This window comes from Myotis daubentonii, chromosome 5 (genome assembly GCF_963259705.1).
Source record: "Myotis daubentonii chromosome 5, mMyoDau2.1, whole genome shotgun sequence".
NCBI lineage: Eukaryota > Metazoa > Chordata > Mammalia > Chiroptera > Vespertilionidae > Myotis > Myotis daubentonii.
In genome coordinates, this window is record NC_081844.1 from 20790072 (window position 1) to 20816468 (window position 26397).

Here is a 26397-nt window from a genome sequence, read left to right on the forward strand (position 1 = left end):
CAGATGAGTGGGTGTCCATAGTGAGTGGAAGGCAAACATTTTGTTAAAACTTTTAACTTCCATAGCTATATTATTTTTTAAAATAAAGAGTTTAGACCTAGCTGTTTTGGCTCAATGATTAGAGCATTGGCCTCACACTGAAGGGTCTTGGGTTCGATTCCCAACAGGGGCATGTGCAGGCTCCATCCCCGGGTTGGTCCGCATGCGGGAGGCAACCAGTCTTGATGTGTGTCTCTCCCCATCCCTTCCACCATCTCTTAAAACAAACAAACAAACAAATAAACAAACAAACAAAGGAAAAATACCCTCTGGTGAGGATTAACAACAAACAAACAACCCCCCCCCAAAAAAAACAAAAAAGAGGGTTTCTTGGGCCATTGCTAGCAAGAAAAAAGACCAGGTCCTGGGGCATGGAGTCTAAACCACCAGCAGCAGTGACCGGTGGAAAAAAACACATGTCCACCGTCTTGGACTAGGACAGAAAGTGTGAGTAGTGGGGAGAAAATGTAAGTTGTTTTGAAAGAATTTATGTTGACTATAGATTAAGGAGGTGGGAAGAGGTGAGGCAAGCTAATCCTGGGATAGGTGCAGAGTCCCAGGGAGGAGTGGGCAAGTCCTGAAAGTTCACGTGTGAACAAGTGCAGAGGCTCCGGGTTTGAAGTTGCTGGCTATTCTTTAGATAATGGCGGAAATAGCCTCCTCGAATTACACACTCGGGTGTGAAAGCAGTCTCGTTAGCTGCTCCCCAGCTGTTAACAGCCTTACTGTTCTGTTTCTCTCACCCTCCAGCCCCCTGTAATTTAATTTAGAACACCTCATACATTTATCAGTGTTTAAATAAATGCCTCTCCAGGAATGGTCCTCCAGCAAACTCCGGGTAGGTGCTTGCTCCATGCTGAGCAGTGTGAGGCGCAGAGATGAAACAACAGCAAACGTATTATCATTACCTTTTCAGAAGGGGAGCCCACGGGCCAGGGAGGCGACTAAGTGACTTGCCAAGGTCAGACAGCTAGACAGTGGAGACCGGGAACTGACTCTGGGCATTGTGGCTGCTGCTGCAGCACAGGTTGTGTCGCAACCCAGTTGTAGCCACAGCCCTACGGGGGTAGATCGGATTAGAACACAGGCGCACAGCGCTGTCCTAGGAAAAGGGCACCATGCGGGGCAGGCGAGGGTCCCGACCCTCTGCCGGGTGGGCAACGGCCTCCCCATAATGCGTTTGCCAGGCGCACGGGGAGGCGCACGGAATCCCTAGCAGAGGGCTCGGCATCGGCAAGAACCTGCAGAAAGGGAGCATGGCAAAGTCTGGCAGCCGCGGGGGTCTGTGAGGCACCGCAAACACCCCGTTAGGGTCCGCGGACACGCCCGCTAGCCCGGCCCCGCGGTCCCAGTCCGTGCAGGGCGCGCTGGACCCCGCCCTCGACCCCGCCCCTGTCGGCTCCGCTACGCGTGCGCGCCTTTGCTCCGGCCACGCCCACTCCCGAGCTCCGCTGCGCACGCACCTCCCCTCGCACAGTGCGCACGCGCGGCCCCTCCTCCGCCGCTCGGGTCCCGGGTCCGTGGGAAGATGGCGGCGCCTCTTCTCCCGCTCGCTCAGCAGGTACGAGCCGGGCGGACTGGCGGGGGCGCGGCGCCGGGGCGCGAGGTGGGCGCCGCGGGGAGGCCGAGGCGCGGGGCTGTCGGGCTGAGCGGCGGCGGCTCCCGCTGAAGGGCCCTGGCAAAGGACGCGCGAGGGGGCGGGCTGTTCTGAAGGTGACAGGCCGGCCCGGGGCCTCCGGCACCCGAGCAACCCTGGACCGGCGGCGACCAGGCGGGGCGCGGCGCGGGGTTTGCTTGGTCCGGGGTCCGGGCCCGCCGCCCTCCGCCGCAGCTCCCAGTCCGGGCGAGGCACGGCGGCTTTGGACTCTCTCCCGGGAAGGTGGGCGAGAGGAGCGAGCATCTCTGCGGGTGCTGCGGCCCCGGGAGCCTTTGTCTCCTGCCCGCTCCCAGCGGCGGGGCGGACTGTCCCCGGCGGTGTGGACTGTGTCCCTGGCCGTGTGGAGGGCAGAGCCCCACCGGAGCCAGGACCCGCCAGCAGTGGGATCCTGGACTCATCTCTCCCGCTCCTGGGAGCTTCCTCGGCCACCCCCGAGCCGCGAGAGGGGGATCGCAGGTCTCCGGCGCCTACTGTGTCCTCAAGTCCGCTGGATGCTCTTTCTAAGGGGCAGGAACGGCGGCGCGGCACAGACGTGCAAAAAAGAGCCATGAGCGAGCAGCCCTGCTTCCTCAAGGGTGGGACGTTCATTCATTTATCTGTATACGCGTCCGATGTGCATTGGTCCAGGTTCTGGGGGCGCAGCAGTCACCCGGACAGACAAGGTCGCTGCTCTCTTGGAGGTGACACTTTCGTGGGAACTAGAAACTACCTGTGTCCTGCTGATAACAAACTGCCTTTATCCGCTGAATACCTGTGTTGTATTTGCTGTAGTACCATATCATAAGCGCTTTGCCAGAATTAACCTAGCACAGCACCGGGAGTAAGAGTGAGGACATAGGGTTACATCACCTTGTGTTCAAATCTTGGCTTCAGCATTTATTCTCTGAGTGCCCTTAGATGAAGCGCTTAGCCTGTCCACACCTCAGTCACCTCATTTGGAAAATAGGAATAAAAGAAATATTGAGATAATGTGAAGATTAAGCATTGTAAAGCCCTTAGAACAGTGCCTGGCACATCAAAGCACTCAGTGATTCTATAACTATCATTTAATTCTCTGGCAGATTTGGACATGTGGGAATAGAGACACAGCAATAAGAATGCCAAACCCTAGGAGAGCTGATAGGCAGGTTGACATGCGTGGTATGCTGATCCAAGGAGAGAGGCATGCATACCTGCTAAATCTTGCAAGAACTAGCCAATTTGTAGCTGTTACTAAATTGAAAGCATTAAAGGTGAGCGGTTACTAGTTAACAAGATCTGTAACATATGAAAATGCTCTGTAAACCAAGTGCCCTACAGAAGTTGGGTATTAATAATAACCAATTGCTACAGTTAGGGTGTTAGGGTTGAAACTCGCTCAGGCTCATTTAATGAGAAAGGGCTTCTGCTTTTAGGGGAAAGCTTTTAAAAAACTTTCTTTCAAATTTGCCACTAGCCTTAATGTGAACATTGATGACAATAGCTAATGTTTATTGAGTGCCTTAGAGTTTATTAAGGGCTTTCTAACATGGTGACTTATCAGCATGACAAAGGGGATTCTTATTTTACTGCTGAAGGATTAGCTTTAGAGCAGTGGTTCTCAACGGTCCTAATGCCGAGACCCTTTAATACAGTTCCTCATGTGGTGGTGACCCCCAATTTCATTGTTACAAATTGAACATAATTAAAGCATAGTGATCAATCATAAAAACAATATGTAATTATACATGTGTTTTCCGGTGGTCTTAGGCGACCCCTGTGAAAGGGTCGTTCGACCCCCAAAGGGTTGCGACCCACAGGTTGAGAGACGCTGCTTTAGAGGAAGGCAGTGATTTTAGGGAAGGTATGAAAACCTGAATCGGGTAAATCAGGTCATATGGTTCACCTGTTTAGAATCTTTTCGAACAAAATCCCAGTACCCCCCAGGAGGCCCTGCTGGTCGGTGTCTGCCAGTTTCTCACGCCTGCTCTGTCTGGCACCCACACTGCCATCATACTTCACACCTGCTGCTTTTCTGTTCCCTGATAGTCAGGCCCCCTTTCCTCAGGGCGTCCCCACAGGTAGTTCCTTCTCCCTGAAGCACTCTGCCCTGCTTTTCCCCTTTCCTTCCCTCAGGTGGCAGCTTAACTGTCATTCTTCCCTTTGCTGGTCACCTGTCATAAGCGCCTCTTGCTGCTGGGTGCTGGGCATGGGTTTGGGGGCATGGGATCAAGAAACCTGTGCCTGCTGTTCTATGGTGCCCAGTTTACTAGGGAAACAGCAAACAGACTCACAGACACCTGTGGACTGTGATTCACGCTGAGTGGTGGTGTGAGGAAGACACACTGCTGGGGGGTGGGGTCTACTTATGACAAGTGCCATGAAGTAGGGACCAGCTACTTGCACTGCCCAAAGCTTTTCACAGGTGGCTTTTCTTTATGTGTGGCATGGGGGCTGGTGGTGGGAGCAAAATTGAATGCGGAGGAGGGTGAGAGCGGCGGGGGGGTGGGGGGGTGGGGGAGGTCAGGGGGGGAAAAGGAGACTCATGTAATACTTTAAACAATAAAGAATTTAAATTAAAAAAAAATTGAATGAGGAGTTGTAAGAGACTGACAGCCTTGTCCTCTGACCTCTGCCAAGTTCAGGTCACTGATGGTGCTTTTTCCTGTTGCTTTCCCTTTATGTTTGTTGAATGAAGGCATGGGTCAGGTTTTCTTCCTTTGGGTAATTATGTCCACATTTTTGTACACCTGTTCTTAAGTGAAGCACTGCACCAGGTGTTCCTGCTGACCCAGGTGTGAGGCATAGCCCTTCCAGGCACTTCCAGTCTGGCTGATGACAGATAATTACAGGGGAAGGGTGAATATGATTCCAGGATAATTTCTGGTTGAGGCTGTGATCTGGTTGAAATGTGGTGCACACTTGGAACATGGGTGGCCAGTTGAAGGTGTGCAAGGTGGTTAGCTAGTGGTTTTATAGGGGGGTGGGAGGGGTGCTTTTCCCATCAGCAGTTTTCGTGGTCTGCTCCTTACTCTCCGATATCTTTATGACATCTCCTTCCCTAAACCCTGAATACAGATCTTGTCAGTTCTAAGAGTCTATAGTTCTTCCTCTAGGATCAATATCCCCCCCCCCCCCAATCAGCATCTTATTGATTTGTTTGTCTCTGCACAGCTTTCCTTTGCATAGGTTACTGGCCACCTTGCCATTCTTTTTTTTTTTTTTTTTTTTGCAACAAATTTATTACAGTTTCATTTATGAGGAAAAATTGGAATAATACAAAAATATTAAAAAAAACAATAAACATTCACCTATATGATGAAATACCATATAGCTGTTAAATTATATTTAGAAGAATATTTTGTAAAATGAAAAAAGTTATTGAGGATTTAGCTCAGAGGAAAAGCAAATTATAAGACTGTATGGTTTGATTTAATTTTTAATATGTAACTGTATTTTAAAAGATTAGATGATAAAGCAGACACTGCAACACAAGCATAATGGTTAATCTGGTTGGTGGAATTATGGGTGATTTTTATTTTTTTAAAATATATTTTTATTTATTTCAGAAAGGGGGAGAGAGAGAGAGAGAGAGAGAGAGAGAGAATCATCAATGATGAGAGAGAATCTTTGATTAGCTGCCTTCTGCACGCCTCCTACTGGGGATCAAGCCTGCAACCTGGACATGTGCTCTTGACCAGAATCGAACCCTGGACCCTTCAGTCTGCAGGCTAATGTTCTGTCCACTGAGCCAAACCAGCTAGGGCGGATTATGGGTGATTTTAAAGTTTTATTCCATTTAGAGACAACTTGCCATTCTTAACTCCAGTGGCCGTTGTTGGGGCTAGTCTTTCTCGAAACACTTGTCACTGTAGCCCACCCAAGGACCTTCACACTCTCTCTTCTACCCCCAAATGCCAGCCTTCTCTGCCTGCATCCTTTCTTTCTGTGTGCTCCGTCTTTGGCATGGTCTCTGGCATGTTCGTGCACTACACTCTAAACCTGCCTTCCACTGTCTCTTCTGGAGTCCAACCTCCTCTTTTTCCTTTGCCCCTGCCAGCCTGCTGGACTCTAGAACCAGTCACCTCCTTACCACACCCACAAGTTCATGCACTGGGACTGTTCCCCTTCCTGCTGGGCCTCTCCCTCTTAGCTCATCCCACATCACTGTGGGATTCATCTTCAAAAACGCATCCGCAGCCATTTGCCTGCCCCAGAAACCTCTATCATCTCCCGTTCCCCTCTCCTTCAGCATGTCCAGCTTGATTGCTCCTGGCCTGGCCTTCCCATGCCCCCTGCTCCTGCTCCACCTGACCTTGTGGGCTTGCTCTCCACTCTTCCATCATCTCCACGCAACCCCCTTTCTCTTCCCAGTGCTCCCTTCAGCCCTGTGCTGTGACCTCCTGCTGCATCCTGCCTGCTCAGCTGCTCTTAGAGGCCTCCTTGCTATTGTTTTCCTCCAGCCCCACCTGAGCAGAAGCTCTCCCTCTGGTCCCTCCTGTGAGTCCCTTGTGTGGCCCCTAGACCTAGGAAGTACATGGTAACTGGAGGAAAGCATTGGTCTCATTGGTGAGGAGAGTCTTCCCTTTGCTCAAGGAGTTCCACCCCCTACCCTTACCCCCTTTGTCATGTGCTTACTTTCCCATTTTGCAAATGGGAAACAGACCCACAGAGATTGCAATACTCTGTAGCTGGTGGGTGCAGAGCTGGGGTTGACCCACATTCATCCGCCTGTAGAACCCTGCTCTTTCCACTCTTCCAGGCAGCCTGCTGGGCACCCCGCCCAGACAACACCCGGCCAGTGTGTCTGGAATGAATGCTGATAGCTTGGGACACTTGTTTGTCCTTTCATTTCTGGTGTGTTTTTTTCTCTCTCTCTAACATAACTGCTAGTCTCACTATCTTACTAGAATGCTAATGGTGATGCCATATAAATTGGTAGGCAGAGAGCCAGGTTTGAGAGTAAAGTTTGGCCCCTCCCTGTAAGATGCAGAATTCCTTGGCTGTCTCTGTCTGACAGACCTGCATTGGCCTCTTTTGTTTTGTTTTTGTCAACTAAGTAGCTCCCAATCAAGCAAGAACATGTAAGTTTCTCCCCCTCTGCCCCAATTTTGAACTTTAAAGCAAGTTTCCCACGCCTGGTTCTTAACCCCAATCAGCTGATCTGGAAAGTGGAGTGACTATCTTGGATCAGATGGTACCCTAGAGCTTAGTGTCCACGTTCTGATGCCCCAGGCTCTGCCACATTACTGTGCCAACAGACAGACACACCACTGCCACCCAGGTGAGAGGCACTTCATCAGCCCCACTCCTGGGGTGCTCTCAGGTTCTCACCACCTTGACCTGACCTGAGTGGCCAGCGTCCATACAGAAAGCTACTACATATTCTCCCTCGAAGAAGACTCTAAGCCCCATTATCATTTGAGGTCCTTTCAGGGTGCCTGTATTTCAGTGTTAGGGTCCCCAGATATTCTTTCAGTGCCCTTAGTAGTGCAGTATTTTCTGCATCTCATTTTCCCCATCTGCAATTTGGGAATAACTCAGTTTTATATATCTGCCTCACAGCAATAGAGTGTCAGGATCATGATGGGTATGCTGTCAGGGTGTTTGGTATTTGTGTAGTGAGCCCTTCTTTCAGCAAGTGTTTACGGGGCACCTTCTCTTTGCTGGGTGCTTTCTGGGCAGTGGGATGTAGTGAGTGTGAAGACAATCCTGCCTCATGGAGCCAGGATTCTAAGGAGGGAGGCACAGCATAAGGAAATGAACAAGTACCTACAGAGTCTGTCCCATGGCAGCGGGATCATGCTGGGAGAACTAAAGCCAGACCCCATATATGAGGTCTGGAAGGGTCTCACTACGAAGGTGCCTAGGACTGAGCAGAAAAGGAGTTTTGGATTACTCAGTTTATCCTCCCAGTCATTCTGGTTGGTTTTATCCTCACTTTCTAAAGGGTAAACTGAGGCCAATAGGCATTATGACACTTGTGAAAGGTCACATCCAGCAAGCTCTGCTCACACTGTTCTTCTGACTCAGGTCTGGTCTCTGCATTGCACTGTAGTTTCCTGTTTTTTTAATAAAAAAAGTTATTTTTAAGCTGCTTAGTGTTATAATTAACTGTGAGATCTCATTTATTTTTATTTTGTACTTATTTATTGTTATTATTTTGATTTCAGAGAGAGGAAGGGAGAGAGAGACATCGTTGCCTCCTGCACGTACCCCGACCGGGGCTCAAACCTGCAACCTGGGTATGCATCCTGATTGCTTCCTTCTTGCCCTGCCCTCCTGTTCCCGCTTTTGTGTAGCTGAGTGCATGTTCAGGTCAGCTTCTCATGTGCACATTTGCCAAGGTCGCCTTCAGGGTGGCTTCTCAGCAAGGCATGCACTGACCCTGTCATCTTACCTTATCCACCTTTCCTGCCTGGCTGAAATGGTGCTGAGTGACCCAGACTCCCACCTGCCCCTCTGCCCTGGAACTTGGCTTACCCATCCCTGACCCTTGCCCAGACTCTGGAGCCATGGCTGTGTCTCCTGCTGTCATGCCCCTCAGCACCCTGCTCTGTAGCCACGGGCTCACTCTGTCCACCTGTCTCCTCTTCCTGAGCCCCAGAGCACCATCCCACACACTTTTGTGTCCTCCATGCCTCCAGTGTGAACTCATTGTGTTTGTTAAATGAGAGAATGAATGAATTAATAAGTCCACAAGGTTGAGAACTGGTGAATCCAAGGGCAGACTACCTGTTAGGAAGTTTTCTGTGAAGGATTGGGGCGGCGGTAGCTTGAGGTAGAACTGGGATGGGGGACATTTCTGGGACTAGCACAAAGTTTTCACATGGAGCAGGTGGAAGGAGAGAAGAGGACTCGAAACAGCCAGTTTGATCAGCACTTACCCTGGTCAGTCTCCTGTGATGGAAACGCTCATCCTCATTGTCCAAATGAAGAAACCAAGGCACCAAGAGGCTGTTCGCCCTCCCCAGGGTTGCATAAAGGTTCAGGGTTAGGGTAGGACTCGAGGTCACATTGTCTGGTGACCTCTGTGTCCTGCATCCTGCATTAGGGCAGTGTGTCAGGGTGACCTCTGTTTCTTCCTCACGTCCTATTCTGGTAGATGGGCTGAGAGCGATGGTTTCCCAGGAGCACCGCAGCTTTCACACCTTGATTCTGTGTTCCTGTTCCTTCCTGACCTTCAGCCTCTCCGAATGACTCCTGGCCCTGAACTCCTTCCAGCTTTCTTATTTATCATGACATTTCATGGCTCGTCTAAACTTTCAGCTGTGGTTCTTTTGCTCCTTGGTTCTCCTTGGGGGACTGCAGGTCTTACTCCCCCCTGCCCCCCTGTCATGTCCCCACCTCAGGCCCTGAATTCAGTGTGGGTCCGACAGAGTCCTGTGCTGAATGGCGGCACAGGTCCTCAGCTTGTCCCTTGTGATGGGGTCATTTGGGTCCCTAGGGAGAGTTGTGTATCTCCCTTTAGATCCCTCTTGTGCTTTTCTCTATCCCCTTTATTGTCCTATTTACAAAAGCAATGTGTGCTTGGAACCCTGGAGCGCTCCGAAAGCCACGAGGCCAGTCCAAATCCCTGATAGTACATGGTGTCTCTCCAGCCACATTTAGATTCACATGGATGTGATTACTTCGTGCGTACCAGCCAGGTCATAACTGTGGAGCTGGTTGGGGCCCTCCTCTCACTTATCGACTATCTGACGATCAGACCCCACTCATACATGTCCTGCCCATACTGTTTTTACTGCCATGTGGTTTTCTGTTCAGTGGAGACACAACAATTCTTTATTATCTTTACCAGTCCTTAGAGGTTTTCAGCCTTTCTCTGTCACCTGCAGTCACACCTCTAAGCTGGGCGAACTGAAGAAACTCTCTTGCCCTTCCCTCTTCTGCATAGCTGATCTCTACTTCAGGAGGAGTCCTTACAGTACTGGGAGAGCATATGTACACACGTGTGTGTGCGTGCACACATGTATATTTTAAAGAAATGCTGGTTTTTATTGTTTGACAGAAGCATGATCGGGCTAGTGATAAAGCTGCTCTTTATCATATTTGACTGAGAAGCAGCTTGTACCTGAGGATCCTTGCCAGAGCAGAAACTCATCAGATGTTGGTCTTTAATTATGTAAAAGTTTAAACATAATGAAAGTCGCAGGAAGAGTTTCATGAGCTCCCATGTACCCACTACCCATTTACCATAGAGGCCAAAATTTGCAAATCTCTTTGCACCCGGCTACCATCTCCTGATCTTCCCATATTCATTTTTATTTCCAAGTGTTTTTTTTTAAATCTTAGAAATAATAGTTCAGTATGCATCTCTAACAGTTAAGACTGTTTTTCTTTACATAACCACATTGCTGTCTCACACCTTACACAATATTTCTTAGTACTGTCTGATGCCCAGTCCAGATTCAGTTTACCTGATTGTCTAAAACTGGAACTTGGCATTTGAGTGAGGTCTCCTAAGTCCTTTTTTTTTTAATTTTTAAATTTTGAGATGATTGTAGATTCACATACAGTAGCAAAAAAATAATGCAGAGACATCTTGTGTATTCTTTTTTTTAAAAAGTACATTTTTATTGACTTTTAGAGACAGAGGAAGGGAGAGGGACAGGAAGATAGAAACATTGATGAGAAACATTATCCATCAACATGACCCCTACTAGAGATAGAGCTCACATGTGCCCTGACCAGGAATTGAACCATGGCCTCTTTGTTCCTGGGTTGGCGCTCAACCACTGAGCCACACTGTCCGGGCCATCCTGTGTATTCTTTACCCACTTTCCTCTGGTGATAATGTTTTGGAGATCTATAGTTCGCCATCGCAACCAAAACATGGGCATTACTCTTGTCGGATGCAGAACAGTTCCATTCCCACGGGGATCCTGAATAGCCCTTTTTTATTTAAAAAAAAATGTTTTTATTGATTTTAGAGAGAGAGGAAGGGAGAGGACAGAGAAAGAGTAACATCAATGAGAGAGAGAAACATTGATTGGCTGCTTCCCACATGCCCCCTACTGGGGATCCAGCCCACAACCTGGGCATGTGCCTTGACCAGTAATCGAACCAGTGATCTCTCAGTGCATGGGACATTCAACCAACTGAGCCACACTGGCCAAGGCCCCAGTTACCCATGTATAGCCACTCCCACTCCCTCCCCCCACCCTTTCCTTAACCCCTGGCAGTCACTAATCTGCTCATTTCTATGATTTCGGCATTTTTTTAAAAAATAAAGTGCCCAGGTGGGAAAACACTTATTTTTAAAATATATTTTTTATTGATTTCAGAGAGGAAGGGAGAAAGAGAGAGAAACATCAATGATGAGAGAGTCATCGATCGGCTGCCTCCTGCACACCCCATACTGGGGATCGAGCCCGCAACCCGGGCATACCCCCCAACCAGGAATCGAACCATGACCTCTTGGTTGATAGGTTGATGCTCACTCACTGAGCTATGCTGGCCAGGCTGATTCAGCATTTTAATAATGTTATATAATGGAATTATTCAGTATGTAACCTTGGGAGATTAGCCTTTTCAATCAGCATAATCCTCTGCAGATTCTTCCAGATTTTTTCATGTATCAGCAATTCGTTTCTTTTCATTGCCAAGCAGTATTCCATGGAACCATAATTCATTTAACCTATCCCAGAATATCGGAGGTGTTTCCAGTTTTGGGTGATGATGAATAAAGCTTCACTAAACATTTGAATACAGCATGTTACATGAAGCTAAGTCTTCATGTCTCTGGATGAATACCCAAACAGTTGCTGGGTTGGTTATGTGGTAGTGGTGTGTTTAATTTTTATTTGTTTGTTTTAAGAAATGGCAAAGTTGTTTTCCAGAGTAGCTGTGCATATTAACATTTCCTCTAACAATGTATGAGCAATCCAGTGTCTCTGCCTGCTCACCGGTGTTGCTATTTTAGCCATTCTCTAATAGTGTGTGCTGGTATCTCACTGTGGCTTTAATTTGTGTTGTCCTGATGGCTAACAATATGGTGGCCATCTTTTCTGTGCTTTTTTGCTGTATATTCTCTTTGGTGTCTTTTGCTCATGTTCTCATTGGACTGTTTGGTTTTTTGCTTTTAAGTTTTGAGAGTTGTTTATATATTCCAGATACTAGTCCTTTGTCAGATATGTGATTTGCAAGCATTTTCTCTCAGTCCATAGCTTGTCTTTTTTTCCTCTTATCAGGGTCTTTCGCAGAACAAGCATTTTTTAGTTTTGATGAGATTCAGTTTATCCTCTGATGCAATAGGCTTTTGGTGTCAAATATAAGAACACTCTGCAAAACACACACACACATACAAAAAAAACAAAAAACAACAAAAAAACCCTCTCTGCCCAGCTCCTGATCCTGAATATCTTCACCTAGATTTTTTCCTAAAAGTTTTATAGTTTTACATTTAAGTCTGTGATCCATTTGGAGTTAATTTTTTTAAAATATATTTTTTTATTGTTTTCAGAGAGGACGGGAGAGGGAGAGATGGAAACATCAATGATGTGAGAAACTCATTGATCAGCTGCCTCCTGCACGCCCCACACTGGGGATCAAGCCCGCAACTCAGGCATGTGCCTTTGCCCGGAATGGAACCTGGGACCCTTCAGTCGATAGGCCGACACTCTATCCACTGAGCCAAACCGGCTAGGGCCATGTGGAGTTAATTTTTATATAAAGTGTGAGACTTATGTCGAGTTCCATTTTCTTCTTCTGGCTGGATGTCCAGTTGCTCCAGCACCATTTGTTGAACAGGCCTCTTTCTTCCTGGATGGCTTTTACATCTTTGTCAGAAGTAGGCACATCTGTGTGGGTCTGTTTCTGGGCTTTCCATTCTGTTCCATGGCTCTGTGTCTGTCTCTCCATCAATGCCACACTGTCCTTAAAAATTTTTTTTTAAATTGATTTTAGAGAGGAAGAGAGGGAGAAAGAGATAGAAACATCAATGATGAGAGAGAATCATTAATTGGCTGCCTCCTGTACACCTCCCACTGGGGATTGAGACCACAACTTGGACATGTGTCCTGACCAGGAATTGACCATGACTTCCTAGTTCATAGGTTGACGCTCAACCACTGAGCCACACAGGCTGGGCTACACTGTCTTGAATATTGTAGCTTTATAGCAAGCCTTGGAATCAGTTAGAGTAATTTCTCCTACTTTATTCTTCTGTTTCAGAGTTGTTTTATTCATCTTAGTTTCTTTGTCTTTCTATTTATATTTTATCTTTTAAAAATATTTTATTGATTTCTAGAGAGAGAGAAAGGAAGAGAGAGAGAAAAATAGCTTCTAACATGTCTCCTCACCAGGGATTGAGCCCGCAACCCGGGCGTGTGCCCTGATCAGGAATAAATCAGTAACCTTTTGGTGCACGGGAAGACACCCAGCCAACTGAACCACACAGGCCAGGGCTCTGTTTACATGTTAGAGTAATCCTTTGGGCTGGGCACACCATGCAGTGTGCAGATGATGTTTTATTGAGTTGTATACTTGAAGCCTGTATGATTTTGTGAACCAGTGCCACCTCAATAAATTTATTTTTTTAAAAAGAATAATCTTATTGGTGTCTACAAAGAATCTTCCTGGAGTTTGGTAGGGATTGAAGTAAACCTGCATATTAGAGGCAACACATTTTTCACATGTTGTTGCATTGACCTTCAGAAAGGCTGGTCAGTTTATCTTCCTACCAGCATGGCACAAGACATGTTTCCATTTTGGCCAGTCCTGCAGATAACCTTTCTATGGCTTTTCCATCCTGATGGCAAATACTGACATTTTCTTCTAATTTTGCAATACATAAATTGAACATTTCCCCCTAACTTTACTGCATCTCTTCTTTCTGAATTGTCTTTTTCTTACCCTTTGCTCATTTTTAAAATTGGGATATCTGTCTTTTTCCTTGAGCTTTATAAAAGCTCTTTCTCACATTCAAGTTCTTCTCCTCTTGGTAATGCTTACCTTAGCTGTGGTTTAGGAACCTCTGATCGGGCAGTCAGAAGGAGCTGTCAGTTCCAGAAAGATTTGGGATGCCCCAGTGTTTCCTGACAAATTTTGAGTGATAGTGAATTAAGTTCTAGTTTTCTCACCTGCAGAATGTGGCTGGGCATATGGCCTAGATAATGGTTGTGCAAGCAACAAGGGTAACTATCCCTACGTGGAAGGCAAAAATGCAAGGATTATCAAGCAAGTACTTCTTCAGGCCCTGGCTTTTTTGCAACATTATTTGGTTTTCCACATAGGTACTCACACCAGCATGTCTTTTGGTGTTATGTGCCCAACTTCCTGCAAAACTTGGCAAGAGCATATTGAAACACAGCCCTGATGGGGTCTCAGTTTTCCTGGGGAAATGGCAGGTTGTGCTGGTTTTCGAGTCAGGGTATATGCTCAAGTTGTGTCCTGCACTTTGACCTTGTCTGTTGAATAAAATGTACCATCATGTCATCTCCTGTGCATTTTGCCAGGTGAGTATGTGCAGGAGGCCATGCTGTGGCCCAGCGCTTGGCTCTGTCATGTCTGGGCTGTTTTTGCAGGGAACACACTAGCTTAGGGCTACATGCCTAGGTGGTTCTCTGGTTCCGTCACTCGTTGGCTCTGTGACCCTGAGTCTCCGCACCTGTTAGTTGGGGGGCTATACCACTACCTGCCCATAGCGTTATTGGGGGAGGATTAAATGAGATGCAGGATAGAAAACCCGCGAGTGCTCAATAAATATGATCCACTATCAGAACAAAGAATTACAGATACTTTTCTAAAACTTGTATAATGAAAACTAATTTCCTTTAGAAAAAAATGTCATCTTGAACTGAGCAAGGTCAGGGATCATTGGCATGTGAGCACATACTTTCAGCAGACTGGAAATTCTCCTGGTTCCAGGCATAAAGATTTAGGAGTCCTGCCATGGATGAATGTGAGAATCAGAGCTGGGTAGACTCAATTCTGGGGGCATTGGGAGTGGCATTAGGTATCAGGAGGGTCTTTTCTTCAAAATGTTTCTGCTGTGCCCTCATCTCAAGCTAGTTTTATCCACATTAAAATTGCATGAGCTCACCTAACTGCGGTGTCTTAAAGCTCTCTCAACAGAAGGGTGTGAAATCTCTGGTGTGCCCTCTCCTGTCCCCCCAATTGTAAATTGCATCTGGGCTGGAGGAAGTTTTTATGTTCTTTCTCTTAGTATTTTATTTTTTAAAAATATTTTTATTGACTTCAGAGAGGAAGGAAGAGGGATAGAGAGATAGACCCATCAATGGTAAGAGAGAATCATTGATTGGCTGCCTACTGCACACCCCACATTAGGGATTGAGCCCGCAACCCGAGCATGTGCCCTGACCCCGGAATTTGGGAATCAAACCATGACCTCCTGGTTCATAGATTGACATTCAACCACTGAGCCAGGCTGGCTGGGCTCTCTTAGTATTTTAAAACAAAGCCCTAGCTGGTTTGGCTCAGAGGATAGAGCGTTGGCCTGTGGACTGAAGGGTCCCGGGTTCAATTCCAGTCAAGGGCACATACGTCAGTTACAGGTTCCCCGGCCCTGGTCGGGCTGTGTGCAGGAGGCAACTAGTCGATGTGTCTCTCTCACATCAGTGTTTCTTTCTGTCACTCCCTTTTCCTTCCACTCTCTCAGTGGAAAAATATCCTTGGGTGAGATTAACAATAAATAAATAAATAAGTAAATAAATAAATAAATAAAAAATAAAGCATGAAGGTAGGCTCAGTGGTTTGAGCACTGACCCTCAGACTGAAAGGTCACCGGTTTGATTCTGGTCCAGTTGCACATACCTCGGTTGCAGATTTGGTCCCCAGCCCCGTTTGGGACACATGTGAGAGGCAACCAATTGATGTATCTCTCTCACATTGATGTTTCTCTCTTTCTGTCTCTCCCCCTCCCTTCCACTCTCTCTAAAAATCAATGGAGCCCTGGCTAGCATGGCTCAGTGATTAGAGCATTGGCCTGCACACCAGAGAGTCTCAGGTTTGAATCCTGGTCAAGGGCAGGTACCTGTGATGCTAGTTCAAACCCCGCCTCCAGCCAGGGCGTGTGTAGGAGGCAACCAGTTGATGTGTCTCTCTCACATCGAGATGTTTCTCTCTTTTCTTTCTCTCTCTCTCTCCCACTCCTTCCTCCCTTCCACTCTCTATAAAAAATCAACAGAAAAAATATCCTTGGGTGAGGATTAAAAAAAACAATAACAATGGAAAAAGATATCTTGGGGTGAGGATTAACAAAAAAATAACAATAAGGTAAACAAAAAAAGTAAAACATGAAGGGAGCTTCCAGTCAAGACGGTGGCATAGGTAAACATGATCCTCGGAATCTCCCACAACCACATCATAAATACAACTAAGCTACAGAATAATTGTTATTCAGAACAGCCTGAAATTTACCTGCATAGAAGTCCTATAACTAAGGATATAAAGTAGAAGCCACATTGAAACTAGTAGGAGGGGCAGAGATGATGAACAGGCTGTCTACACCCATGTGTGGTAGTTAAAAATCAGGAGGGATATCTCAGCTGTGGAAGTTTCCCCCAGGAGTCAGGGGTCCCGGCTCCAAACCAGGCTCCCCCCCCCCCCCCAGCCCAGGTTCCAGTGCTGGGAAAAGAAATCCCCATAACTTGTGGTTGTAAAAACCAGCAGAGATTGTGGCAAGTGAGATGGAGGGCTCTTGGAGTCCCAGGTGTTTCTCTTAAAAGACTTGCACGAATTTACTCAGACTCGCTCACTCTGAGCTCCAGAGCTGGGGCAGCAGCTCAAAAGGTGCCAGGGACATATGGAGAGGAACTGAATTGTTTGGCAGCAGGTTAAGAGCTGTAGGGGCAGCTTTCTCCCAGACAGAAGTGTTGGCAGAGGCCATTGTTCCTTTGCTGAGTGCTCCCCCACAGCCAGCAGGCAGGCACCATATCTGAGACACTGTCAATCTTGCTAATACTGTTCACCCCGCCCCACCCAACTTGTGGGTTCACCTAAGTCCTTTCCAGTGGCTTTTCCATACAAATAGCCTGTCTTGGCGCATGCTGCCAACTTTCCTAAAATCTATCACCAAGCAGCATCTGGCTTCTGTGTACCCTGTACCTCTTTTTTTTTTTTTTTTTTAATATATATGTTTTGCCCTAGCTGGTTTGGCTCAGTGGATAGAGCATCAGCCTGCGGACTCAAGGATCCCAGGTTCGATTCTGGTCAAGGGCATGTACCTTGGTTGCAGGCACATCCCCAGTAGGGAGTGTGCAGGAGGCAGCTGATCGATGTTTCTCTCTCATCGATGTTTCTAGCTCTCTATCCCTCTCCCTTCCTCTCTGTAAAAAAAATCAGTAAAATATATTAAAAAAATATATATGTTTTTATTTTAGAGAGAGGGAGAGGGAGAGAGAGAAACATTAATGATGAGAGAGATTCATGGATCGTTTGTCTCCTGCACACCCCACACTGGGGATTGACCCTGCAACCTGGGAATATGCCCTGACTGGGAATTGAACCCTGATCTCCTGGTTCACAGGTCGATGCTCAACCACTGAGCCACACCAGCCGGGCTACCCTGTACCTCTTGCTAAGTGGCCTCAGTCATGGTGCCAGTGTCAACTGGCCTTGTTTTGCAGCTTGGCCTCTGCTGGGCACCTCTGAGCCCAGCGCCAGTAGAGTAGCAACCATCTGCAGATGACTTTGTAGGTCATGCCAGGTGGCCCTGGGCAGAGCACAGGCAGTGGCTGACGTTGGCCTGCATCTCCCAGAAGACCACTGATCCAGTGCATCTGGTGGACAGCTTTAGACCACACTGAAGCACCACCCAAACACCTCCATGAGCAACAAACTCAAGGGGTTGACTTGGTGGGTACCTGAGCCCTGCTGAAGTGAGTTCTGCTCCATGAGGTCAGCCCCTGCAGAGCAGACCCTCCATGGTGTCTGGGACCAGTCCTCCCAGCCAATTGCCCCCCCCCCATTGATATGCCAATAGTAATCAAGGCTCAGCTACAGCAGGATGGTGCACAGAACCCACATGGGTGTGTGTTGGGGGGCACTTCTGGAGTACCCAGCTCAGGTGACTGGGGAGGCTGTGCCACTGGGCTCTACATGACACCTACTACATAGGCCACTCTATTGAGACTGGGAGATATACCAGCTCTACATAGAAACAAACATAGGGAGGCAGCCAAAATAAGGAGACAAAGAAACATGTCCCAAATGAAAGAATAGAACAAAAACTACAGAAAAGGAACTAAACAAAATGGAGACAAGCAATCTACTAGATGCAGAGTTCAAAATACTGGTTATAATGATGCTTAATGAACTTAGGGGAAGAGTAAGGGAACTTAGAACTTCAACAGAGAGATAGGAAACATACATATGGAGATAGAAAAGCCCAACTGGTGTGGCTCAGTTGGTTGAGCAATCTTGTGTACCAAAGGATTGCTGATTTGATTCCCAGTCAGGCAGTCAGGACACATGCCTGGGTTTGATCCCCAGTCAAGGTGTGTGTGGAAGCCAACCACTTGATGTTTCTCTCTTATATCGATGTTTCTCTCTCTCCCCCCTTCCTCTCTCTAAGCATGTCCTCGGGTGAGGATTAAAAAATGGAGATAGAAAACATAAAAAAAGAACCAGTCAGAAATGAAGAATACATGAACTAAAACAAAGAATACACTATAGGGAATCAACAGTAGAGTAGATGAAGTAGAGAATCAAATCAGTGAGTTGGAAGACAAGGAAGCAAAAAATACCCAATCAGAAAATCCAAAAGAAAAAAGAGTAAAAAAAAAAAAAATGAGGATCACATAAGGAGCCTCTGGGACAACATCAGCGTCATGGGGGTGCCAGAAGGAGAAGAGAGAGCAAGAAATTGAAAACTTACTTGAAAAAATAATGATGGAAAACTTGCCTAACCAGGTGAAGGAAATAGACATACAAGTCCAGGAAGCATAGAGAGCCCCAAACAAGATGAACCCAAAAAGGCCCACACCAAGACAAATCATAATTAAAATGCCAAAGATTAAAGTCAAAGACTTTAAAAGTAGCAAGAGAAGAGCAGTTAGACCTTGGCCGGGTGGCACAGCTGGTTGCAGCATTGTCTCGTACACCAAGAGGTTGGGTTTGATTCCCTCTCAGGGCATATACCTAGGTTGCGGTTTGATCCCTGGTTGGGGCGCATATGGGAGACAATTGATATTTCTTTCTCTAAAATTCAATAGGCATATCATTGGGTGAGGATTAAAAAAAGAGTAAAGCAATTACTTACATACAAGGGAGCTCTCATAAGACTGTCAGCTGATTCCTTAACTTATCAGGCCAGAAGGGAGTGGCAAAACATATTCAAAGTAATGAAGAGCAAGGACCTTCAACCAAGATTACCCAGCGCAACTATCATTTATGATTTAGATTAAAGGACAGATAAAAAGCTTTCCAGACAAGAAAAGGCTAAAGGAGTTCATCACCACCAAACCATTTTTACAAGAAATGTTAAAGGGACTTCTTTAAGATGAAGAGGAAAACAAAAAGATGAAAAATATGAATAATAAAATGGCAATATATAAAGAACTACTTTAAATGCAAATGGATTAAATGCTCCAATCAAAAGACATACAGAGGCTGAATGGATAATAAGACCCTTACATATGCTGTCTATAAGAGACTCACTCTGGTCAAAAGACAAACAGACTGAAAATAAAGGGATGGAAAAGACATTTCATGAAGATGGAAACAAACCAACAAAAGATATGGGGTAGTAGAACAAAACAAAAAAAATCTGGGGTAGCAATACTTATACCAGACAAAATAGACTTTAAAACAAAGACTACAAAAAGTGACAGAGATGAATCCAGCAATTTCACTTCTGGGTATTTATCTGAAGAAACCCAAAACACTAACTTGAAAAGACATATACATACATATTTTTGTTTGTTCTTAAAGGGATTTATTTATTCACTCATTTATTTCTCACCTGAGGATATGTTGAGAAAGAGAGAGAGAGAGAGAGAGAGAGAGAGAGAGAGAGAGAGAGAGAGAGAGAGAGAAAGAAAGAAAGAAAGGGAAAGAGAGAGAGAGGCATTGATGGGGACCAAACCCACAACCTAGGTATGTGCTCTGACCAGGAATCCAACCCATGGCCTTAAGTGTGCAGGACAATCTCTAACCACCTGAGCCACACCAGCCATATGTTTATTGAAGCATTATTTACAATAACCAAGATATGGAAGCAACCTAAGTGTCTGTCAGTAGATGAATAGATAAAGAAGTGGTGCATATATAGAGTAGAATATGATGCAGTCCTAAAAAATGAAATCCTGCATCTGCAACAACCTGTATGGACGTAGAGGGTATTGTGCTGAGTAAACAAGTCAGACAAAGAAAGACAAACGCCAGATGACTTCACTTACCTGTGGAATCTAAAAAAAATAATGAGCAAGCAGAACAGAAACAGACTCACATAGAGAGAATATTTTGACAGTTGCCAGATGGGAAGGGGGTTAAGGGGCTGGGTGATAAAGTTGAAGTATAAATTGGTATTTACAGAATAGTCATGGGGATGTAAAAAGGGAATATAGTCAACTAGAGGCCCGGTGCATGAAGTTCATGCACTGGGATGGGGGGGAGGGGGAAGGGTTTCCCTCAGCCCAACCTGTGCCCTCTCGCAGTCTGGGACCCCTCGCTCCTTACTGCTTGCTGCTCCTTACTGCTCAACTCGCTGCTCCTGAGCGCTGCCACGGAGGCGGTGGCGGGAGAGGCTTCCTCCACTGCCGCTGCGCTCACCAGCCGTAAGTCCGACTTCTGGCTGAGTGGCGCTCCCCCTGTGGGAGTGCACTGACCACCATGGGGCAGTCCTGCGTTGAGCACCTGCCCCCTGGTGGTCAGTGCGCATCATAGTGACCAGTCATTCTGGTTGTTACGCCATAATGGTCGCTTAGGCTTTTATTATATAACTAGAGGCCCGGTGCACAAAAATTTTTGCACTCGAGGTGGTGGGGGGGTCCCTCAGCCTGGCCTGTGCCCTCTCGCAGTCTGGGACCCCTCGGGAGATAACGACCTGCTGGCTTAGGCCTGCTCCCGGGTGGCAGAGGACAGGCCCAATCCCTAGGTGCAGCCCCTGGTCGGGCTCAGAGCAGGGCCGATTGGGGAGTTGGGGCGCCGCCCCCTGTCATGCACAGAGCAGGGAGATGGGGAGGTTGCGATGCCACCCTCAGTCACGATCAGGGTAGGGCCGATTGGGGGGTTGGGGCACCGTCCCCTGTCACACCCAAGGCAGGGTCGATGGGGAGGTTGCGGCGCCACCCTCGGTCATGCACAGAGCAGGGCCAATCAGGGGGGTTGGGGCTCTGTACCCTGTCACGCACAGAGCAGGACCAATCAGGGGGTTGGGGCGCTGCCCCCGTCACACACAGAGCAGGGCCCATCAGGGGGTTGGGGCACCGCCCTCTATCACCCACAGAGCAGGGCTGATCAGGGGGTTGGGGCGCCGCCACTCTCACACTCAAGGCAGGGCCGATGGGGAGGTTATGGCTCTAACCCGTCACACACAGAGCAGGGCCCGTGGGAGGGGGGTGTTGGGGAGCTCCCCCCTATCAGGCACAGAGCAGGGCTGATCAGGGGGTTGGGGCGCCTTCCCTTGTCACGAACAGAGCAGGGTGGATAGGGAGGTTGTGGCCCCACCCCCTGTCACACACAGAGCCGCAGGGCGATCAGGGGGTTTGGGCGCTGCCCCCTGTCACGCTTATCTCGGTGCCGGGAGGCCTCATGGCTCCGCTGATCCCGGTGCTGGGAGGCATATTACCCTTTTACTATATAGAATAGAGGCCTGGTGCATGGGTGGGGCTGGCTGGTTTGCCCTGAAGGGTGTCCTGGATCAGGGTGGGGGTCCCCGCTGGGGTGCCTGGCCAGCCTGGGTGAGGGGCTGAGGGCTGTTTTCAGGCTGGGGGTGACTGAAGCTCCCAACTACTCCTTTTTTTCTTTTTTCTTTTTTTTATTCTGGGCCAGCTTTAGCTTTGAGGCTTGGCTCCAGCTCTTAGGCCTCGGCTGAAAGTAGATTTCTCTTAGGCCTTGGCTGAAAGTAGGTTTCTGGCCTTTGCTTACAATGTTGCGAATCTGCTGGCTGAAGTCCGGTGGTATTTGTTACAGAGTTTCTTAAACTGCCTGCTCAGAGGCCTGCAGCCGCAGGCGGGGAACGTTGGTTTCCTCCGTCACTGAGGCAACCAAGCCTCATGTTAGTTTCAAGCTGCCTGGCTGCCGGCCGCCATCTTGGCTGACAGTTAATTTGCATATCTCGCTGATTAGCTAATGAAAAGGGTAGCGGTCGTACGCCAATTACCATGTTTCTCTTTTATTAGTGTAGACTAGAGGCCTGGTGCACAAATTCTTGCACAGGTGGAGTCACTCAGGGTAGCCTGCGGTGTTTGGGCTTCAGCTTGTGCCCCCAGCCTTGCAGCCCTGCAGCCCTGCCGGGCACCCCGCTGTGGCCTGGAGCCGCCTGCTCACCTACTCAACTATCCCTCTGTGGTCCCGCTCTGATCGGGGCCCATTGGGCCAGCAGCGCCTCCACTGCCTCCCGCTGCCAGCGCTGCGTTGCAGATGCCCGTCATGTTCCACCCCACCCCCTGGTGGTCAGCACATGTCATAGCGAGCAGTTAACTCTTGGTGAAATGACCACCCGAGGGGACAATTTGCATATTAGGCTTTTATTATATAGGATAATATTTAATAACTGTGGTGTCAAATAGATTTATGAGGGTGATCATTTTGTAAGTTATATAAATTTCTAATCATGGGGTTGAACACCTGGAACTAGTATAATATTGTACGTCAACTGTAATTAAAAATAAAAATTTATTTAAAGAAGAAGACATGAAGAGCAACTAAAAGGTCAAACTAAAACTTACTGAAACTCATCCATAATTCAGACAATGCCTAGTTGAAGATGGCATTTTATCAGTACAGTGGGTTGATGAAGGAGAATACCATGCCCGTCTTGCTTCCGCTCTTTATTTTAATTTTCATGTATTGATTTTAGAGAGAGGAAGGGCGAGAAAGAGAGAGGGGAACATTGACTTGTTGTTCCACTTATTTATGCATTCATTGGTTGCTTCTTGTATGTGCCCTTATTGGGGATAACCTTGAACTACCCTGCCAGGGCCTTGCTTCTCTTACACTGAAAGCCTTGTCCCCTGGCCTGTTCTTTTTCTGCCTTTGCCCAGTGCTTGGCCCTGGGCTTACTTTGGGGTTAGACATAGGCAGGCAGCTTGGAGGGCTTTGTCCCAGTAGCTTTGATGCATCCTCTGGGAGCTGCTGCCCCACCAGCCAGCTGGTTGTACTGAGGTCTCTGTGCAAGCACTGGCCACACAGATTGTCCAACATTTGCGAGATTGATGGCATTAATAGCATGCATGTTCAGCCCTAGCTGGTTTGGGTCAGTGGATAGAGCGTCAGCATGCAGACTGACAGGTTCTGAGTTCGATTCCAGTCAAGGGCACATGCCCAGTTGCGGGCTCAATCCCCTGTAGGGGTGTGCAGGAGGCAGCCAATCAATGATTCTCTCTCATCATTGATGTTTCTATCTCTCTCTCCCTCCCCCTTCCTCTCTGAAATCAATTAAAATATATTAAAATAGTATGCATATTCAGCTTTGTCGCAGTGGCATTTTGGGCAGCTTGCATGTGTAACCACCATCCATGTGAGGAAGTAGTGTGTTAAGAGGAAGTGCCAGTTATATCTGGTGTTTTCCTTTCTTTCCTCCCCTTCTGCTTTTGCAGTAGCTGAATTATATGTAATGAAATCCAAACCTGTATCTCCTTCATTGCCCCAGTTTACCCAAGTTAAATCCCATAGAGAAGAGGGGCAGAGGCACAGTCTGGTCTTTCCATCAGTTGAGGTGATTTGGAATTGACACCTGGCCCTAGACTGGAATAAGTCCTCAGCACAGATGAGGGGAGCTTTGGGTCTGGTGCTTTAGACTTTTCTGGACTATTCAGGACCTTGTTTCTCTTGATCATGGATCTTGAAGCTCAAAGGCATTTGGGAAGTTTGAGACCATTGTTAACCCTGTCTTCCCCAAATACTATAACTTTTTTCACTGGACTCACAGTAGCTTGGAAACCTTTCTTGCCTGCCATGAGATTTTTTTTTTTAAAAACGAACACCCATGAGAAATGCACTTCATACCTGTGCCTTGCTGAATTTTGGTGGGAAGGGGACCTTTGTTGTCATAGTGCAGACCTCTGAGTCTGTGCACTCCACTCTAGTGTCAGTGGCGTGTGCTGTGCTATATTGGCGCGGCCCTGTCACCTTGACTAAGAGATGACAAATAGTCTGCCTGACTTTACTTCCCCTGTCAGCCTTAATCCTCTGGGAGATGGGAGTGTTTTGAAGGCATGCGGAGTTTTAAACCTAGGAGGCCACACAGAGTGTGATGGTGGACACTGTCCCCTAAGGTCATAAGGAGCTAAGGGTGACAGCCTCCCCCAGTGATGGTGTCAGGTAAGAGCTCTGGGCAGGGAGCTGATACAGCAGCATACTTCTTAATCCTCATTGGTGGTATCACCTTTTCTTTCTCAAGCCATCACTCATTACCTTCCAGCCGTTCTTAGTTTTTTTTTTTCTTCTTCTTCTTCTTAATCCTGACCCAAGGGGATGTTCATTGATTTCAGAGAGAGAGGGAGGGAGAGGTCGACATCTATCGGTTGCCTCTGTATACACCCTGACCCAGGATGGAACCTGAAACCTAGGTATGTGCCCTGCCTGGGACCCTGCATGGGTCCCAGGCGCTAAGGGAGCCGGGAGGGGGGCCCGGCACCGATCGATCGCCCCGCAGGTGGGATGGTGGAGCAGGTGAGGGGGTGGCACCAGGCCATGGAGGGGTGCCAGGCAGGACAGTTGAGCTGTGAGGCTGGGGGATCGAGCTGGGGCCTGATCTATGCAGGCCACCCCGAGGGACCCCACCCCTGCACGAATTCATGCACTGGGCCTCTAGTATATAGGTAATGGTGTTGTCTTCACGTTTCTTTGCTTACTTAATCAACAGCAGGTTTGTATACTGCTTTGCTCCCTGCGCACTGTAAGACACCAACACATTGCCCTAGCCGTTGTGGTTTGTTTGGGCATCATCCTGTGCACCAAAAGGTTGCTGGTTCAATTCCCAGTCAGGGCACATGCCCAGGTTGCGTTTGATCCCCAGTAGAGGGCATGCAAAAGGAGGAAGCCCGTCGATGTTTCTCTCACATCAGGGTTGCTCTCCCTCTCCCTCTCTCTAAAAATCAATTTAAAAATCTTAAAAACAAATGAACAAGCAAACCACCACCATGTGTCAGCCTTTATAGCCCACATCTTAGTGGCTGCTTAATTCCTTCCCATCTGCCCCTCCCCTGGTTACTCTCCCTTCCCCACGGGAAGAGAGGTCCTGGGCATGGTGGGAAGTGCAGGGGCTCAGCTGCTAACCGGGCTGGATCCTTGACTTGCCACATGACACTGGACAAGGCAGTTAACAGCAGTGTCTTGGGGATTTATACTCTGGAATATGGAGTATCTTGTGCTGAGCCAAGGACTTTGAACTTCCTGCCTATTATAGTGGGAGTGTCACTGGCCAGTTCTTTTCCAGTGGGCTGGTCAATGTGCATTTCTGCACAGTCCCTTGGTGGCAGGTGGGGACGAAATCTGGGGCTGGGAAACCGGTTTGATGCTTGCATGTCTGGTGATTCATGATGACATGCAGAGACTCCTGATTTTGGAGCCAGGGAATGATCTCACAGTAAAAGGGTGTCTTTCTTTGAGCTCCCATACACATTGAATTCCATCATTCAGCACATGGAAATCGACTCTGGGCTGTCACTCCTGCCTGAACAACCATATTGTTGGTGTAGAAATTGGGATTTGTTAAAGAGCATTAGCATTTCCTTTTTCTAATTCAAGTAAGTATAGTGTCTATAGCTGAAAATAAACTGCAGTGTGTCTGTAGAGGTTGTTTAAAGTGCAATTTCTTTCACTATTTTATATTTTGGTAATAAAATTGAGGGAGGGGTATGTCTGCTTTTAACCAATATCTGGTTTTGTTTACAGATTCCCACGGGAAATCCACTGTATGAGTCTTATTACAAGCAGGTAAGTTTCACTGGTATCTTTTTGGATGGAACTCTAGAGTGAGTGACCCAGAAAGCACAGCCCTGTACTGAAGCCTGGTGTGACCTCTGGTCCCTTCTGTTCTCTGGATCATCAGCCCCAGTTAGTGTGGTGGCTGCTGCCTTACCTGCTGCTCTGCTTCCTGAAGCTACATCTCAGTGTCGCTCTCCTATTGCAGGTAGACCCAGCATACACAGGGAGAGTTGGAGCCAGTGAAGCTGCACTTTTTCTAAAGAAGTCTGGGCTCTCAGACATTATCCTTGGGAAGGTACGTCAAGTCAGGGTGTTTCTGTGGCTGCCCTTGGGGCTTCCCCAGCAGGTGGAAGGATGTGCTCTGCAGACCCCTTTTCTTGGGGACAGGCCTCCTGGGAGTGGATAGGCCATTGCCACCCTCTGTAATAGGGCTGTAAAAGGTGGGTCCACATGCTCTGGTGGCAGCTGCCACTCGCTGCTTAGGTAGCAGACAAGAGGCTTGAGCGTTTCAGGGGTCTTGACAGCTTATGGATTTGTGTCAGCCTGGGAGCTGAATGGACCTGGGTGTTCTTGGGGCTCTGCCATGGACTGGCGGAGGGAGAGGCACAGGTCATTCACCTGCTACAGATTGGAGATTGCTCCGGCCTTCCCTTAAGACCAACATGTAATGGTGGTGGCTCGTTTTG

The 26397-nt window shown here is 47.7% G+C and overlaps 1 protein-coding gene across 27 annotated transcripts in view; it reads left to right on the forward strand.

Annotated features, from left to right (window-relative positions):
* Positions 1-1503: 1503 nt before the first annotated feature.
* The window catches only part of EPS15L1 (epidermal growth factor receptor pathway substrate 15 like 1), a 102054-nt gene continuing 77160 nt past the window's right edge, over positions 1504-26397 (forward strand). For 26 of the 27 annotated variants that reach the window (XR_009452952.1, XR_009452953.1, XR_009452954.1 and 23 more), the window contains exons 1-4: positions 1529-1600; positions 7828-7899; positions 25679-25720; positions 25917-26006. Coding sequence is in view for 24 of the 27 variants with exons in the window: in XM_059696375.1 (XP_059552358.1) it covers positions 1568-1600; positions 7828-7899; positions 25679-25720; positions 25917-26006 (237 nt within the window). In the remaining 3 variants the exon portion in view is untranslated. Of the gene's footprint in view, positions 1601-7827; positions 7900-25678; positions 25721-25916; positions 26007-26397 lie in introns of all 27 variants that reach the window. The other variant, XM_059696368.1, reaches the window with a different exon arrangement.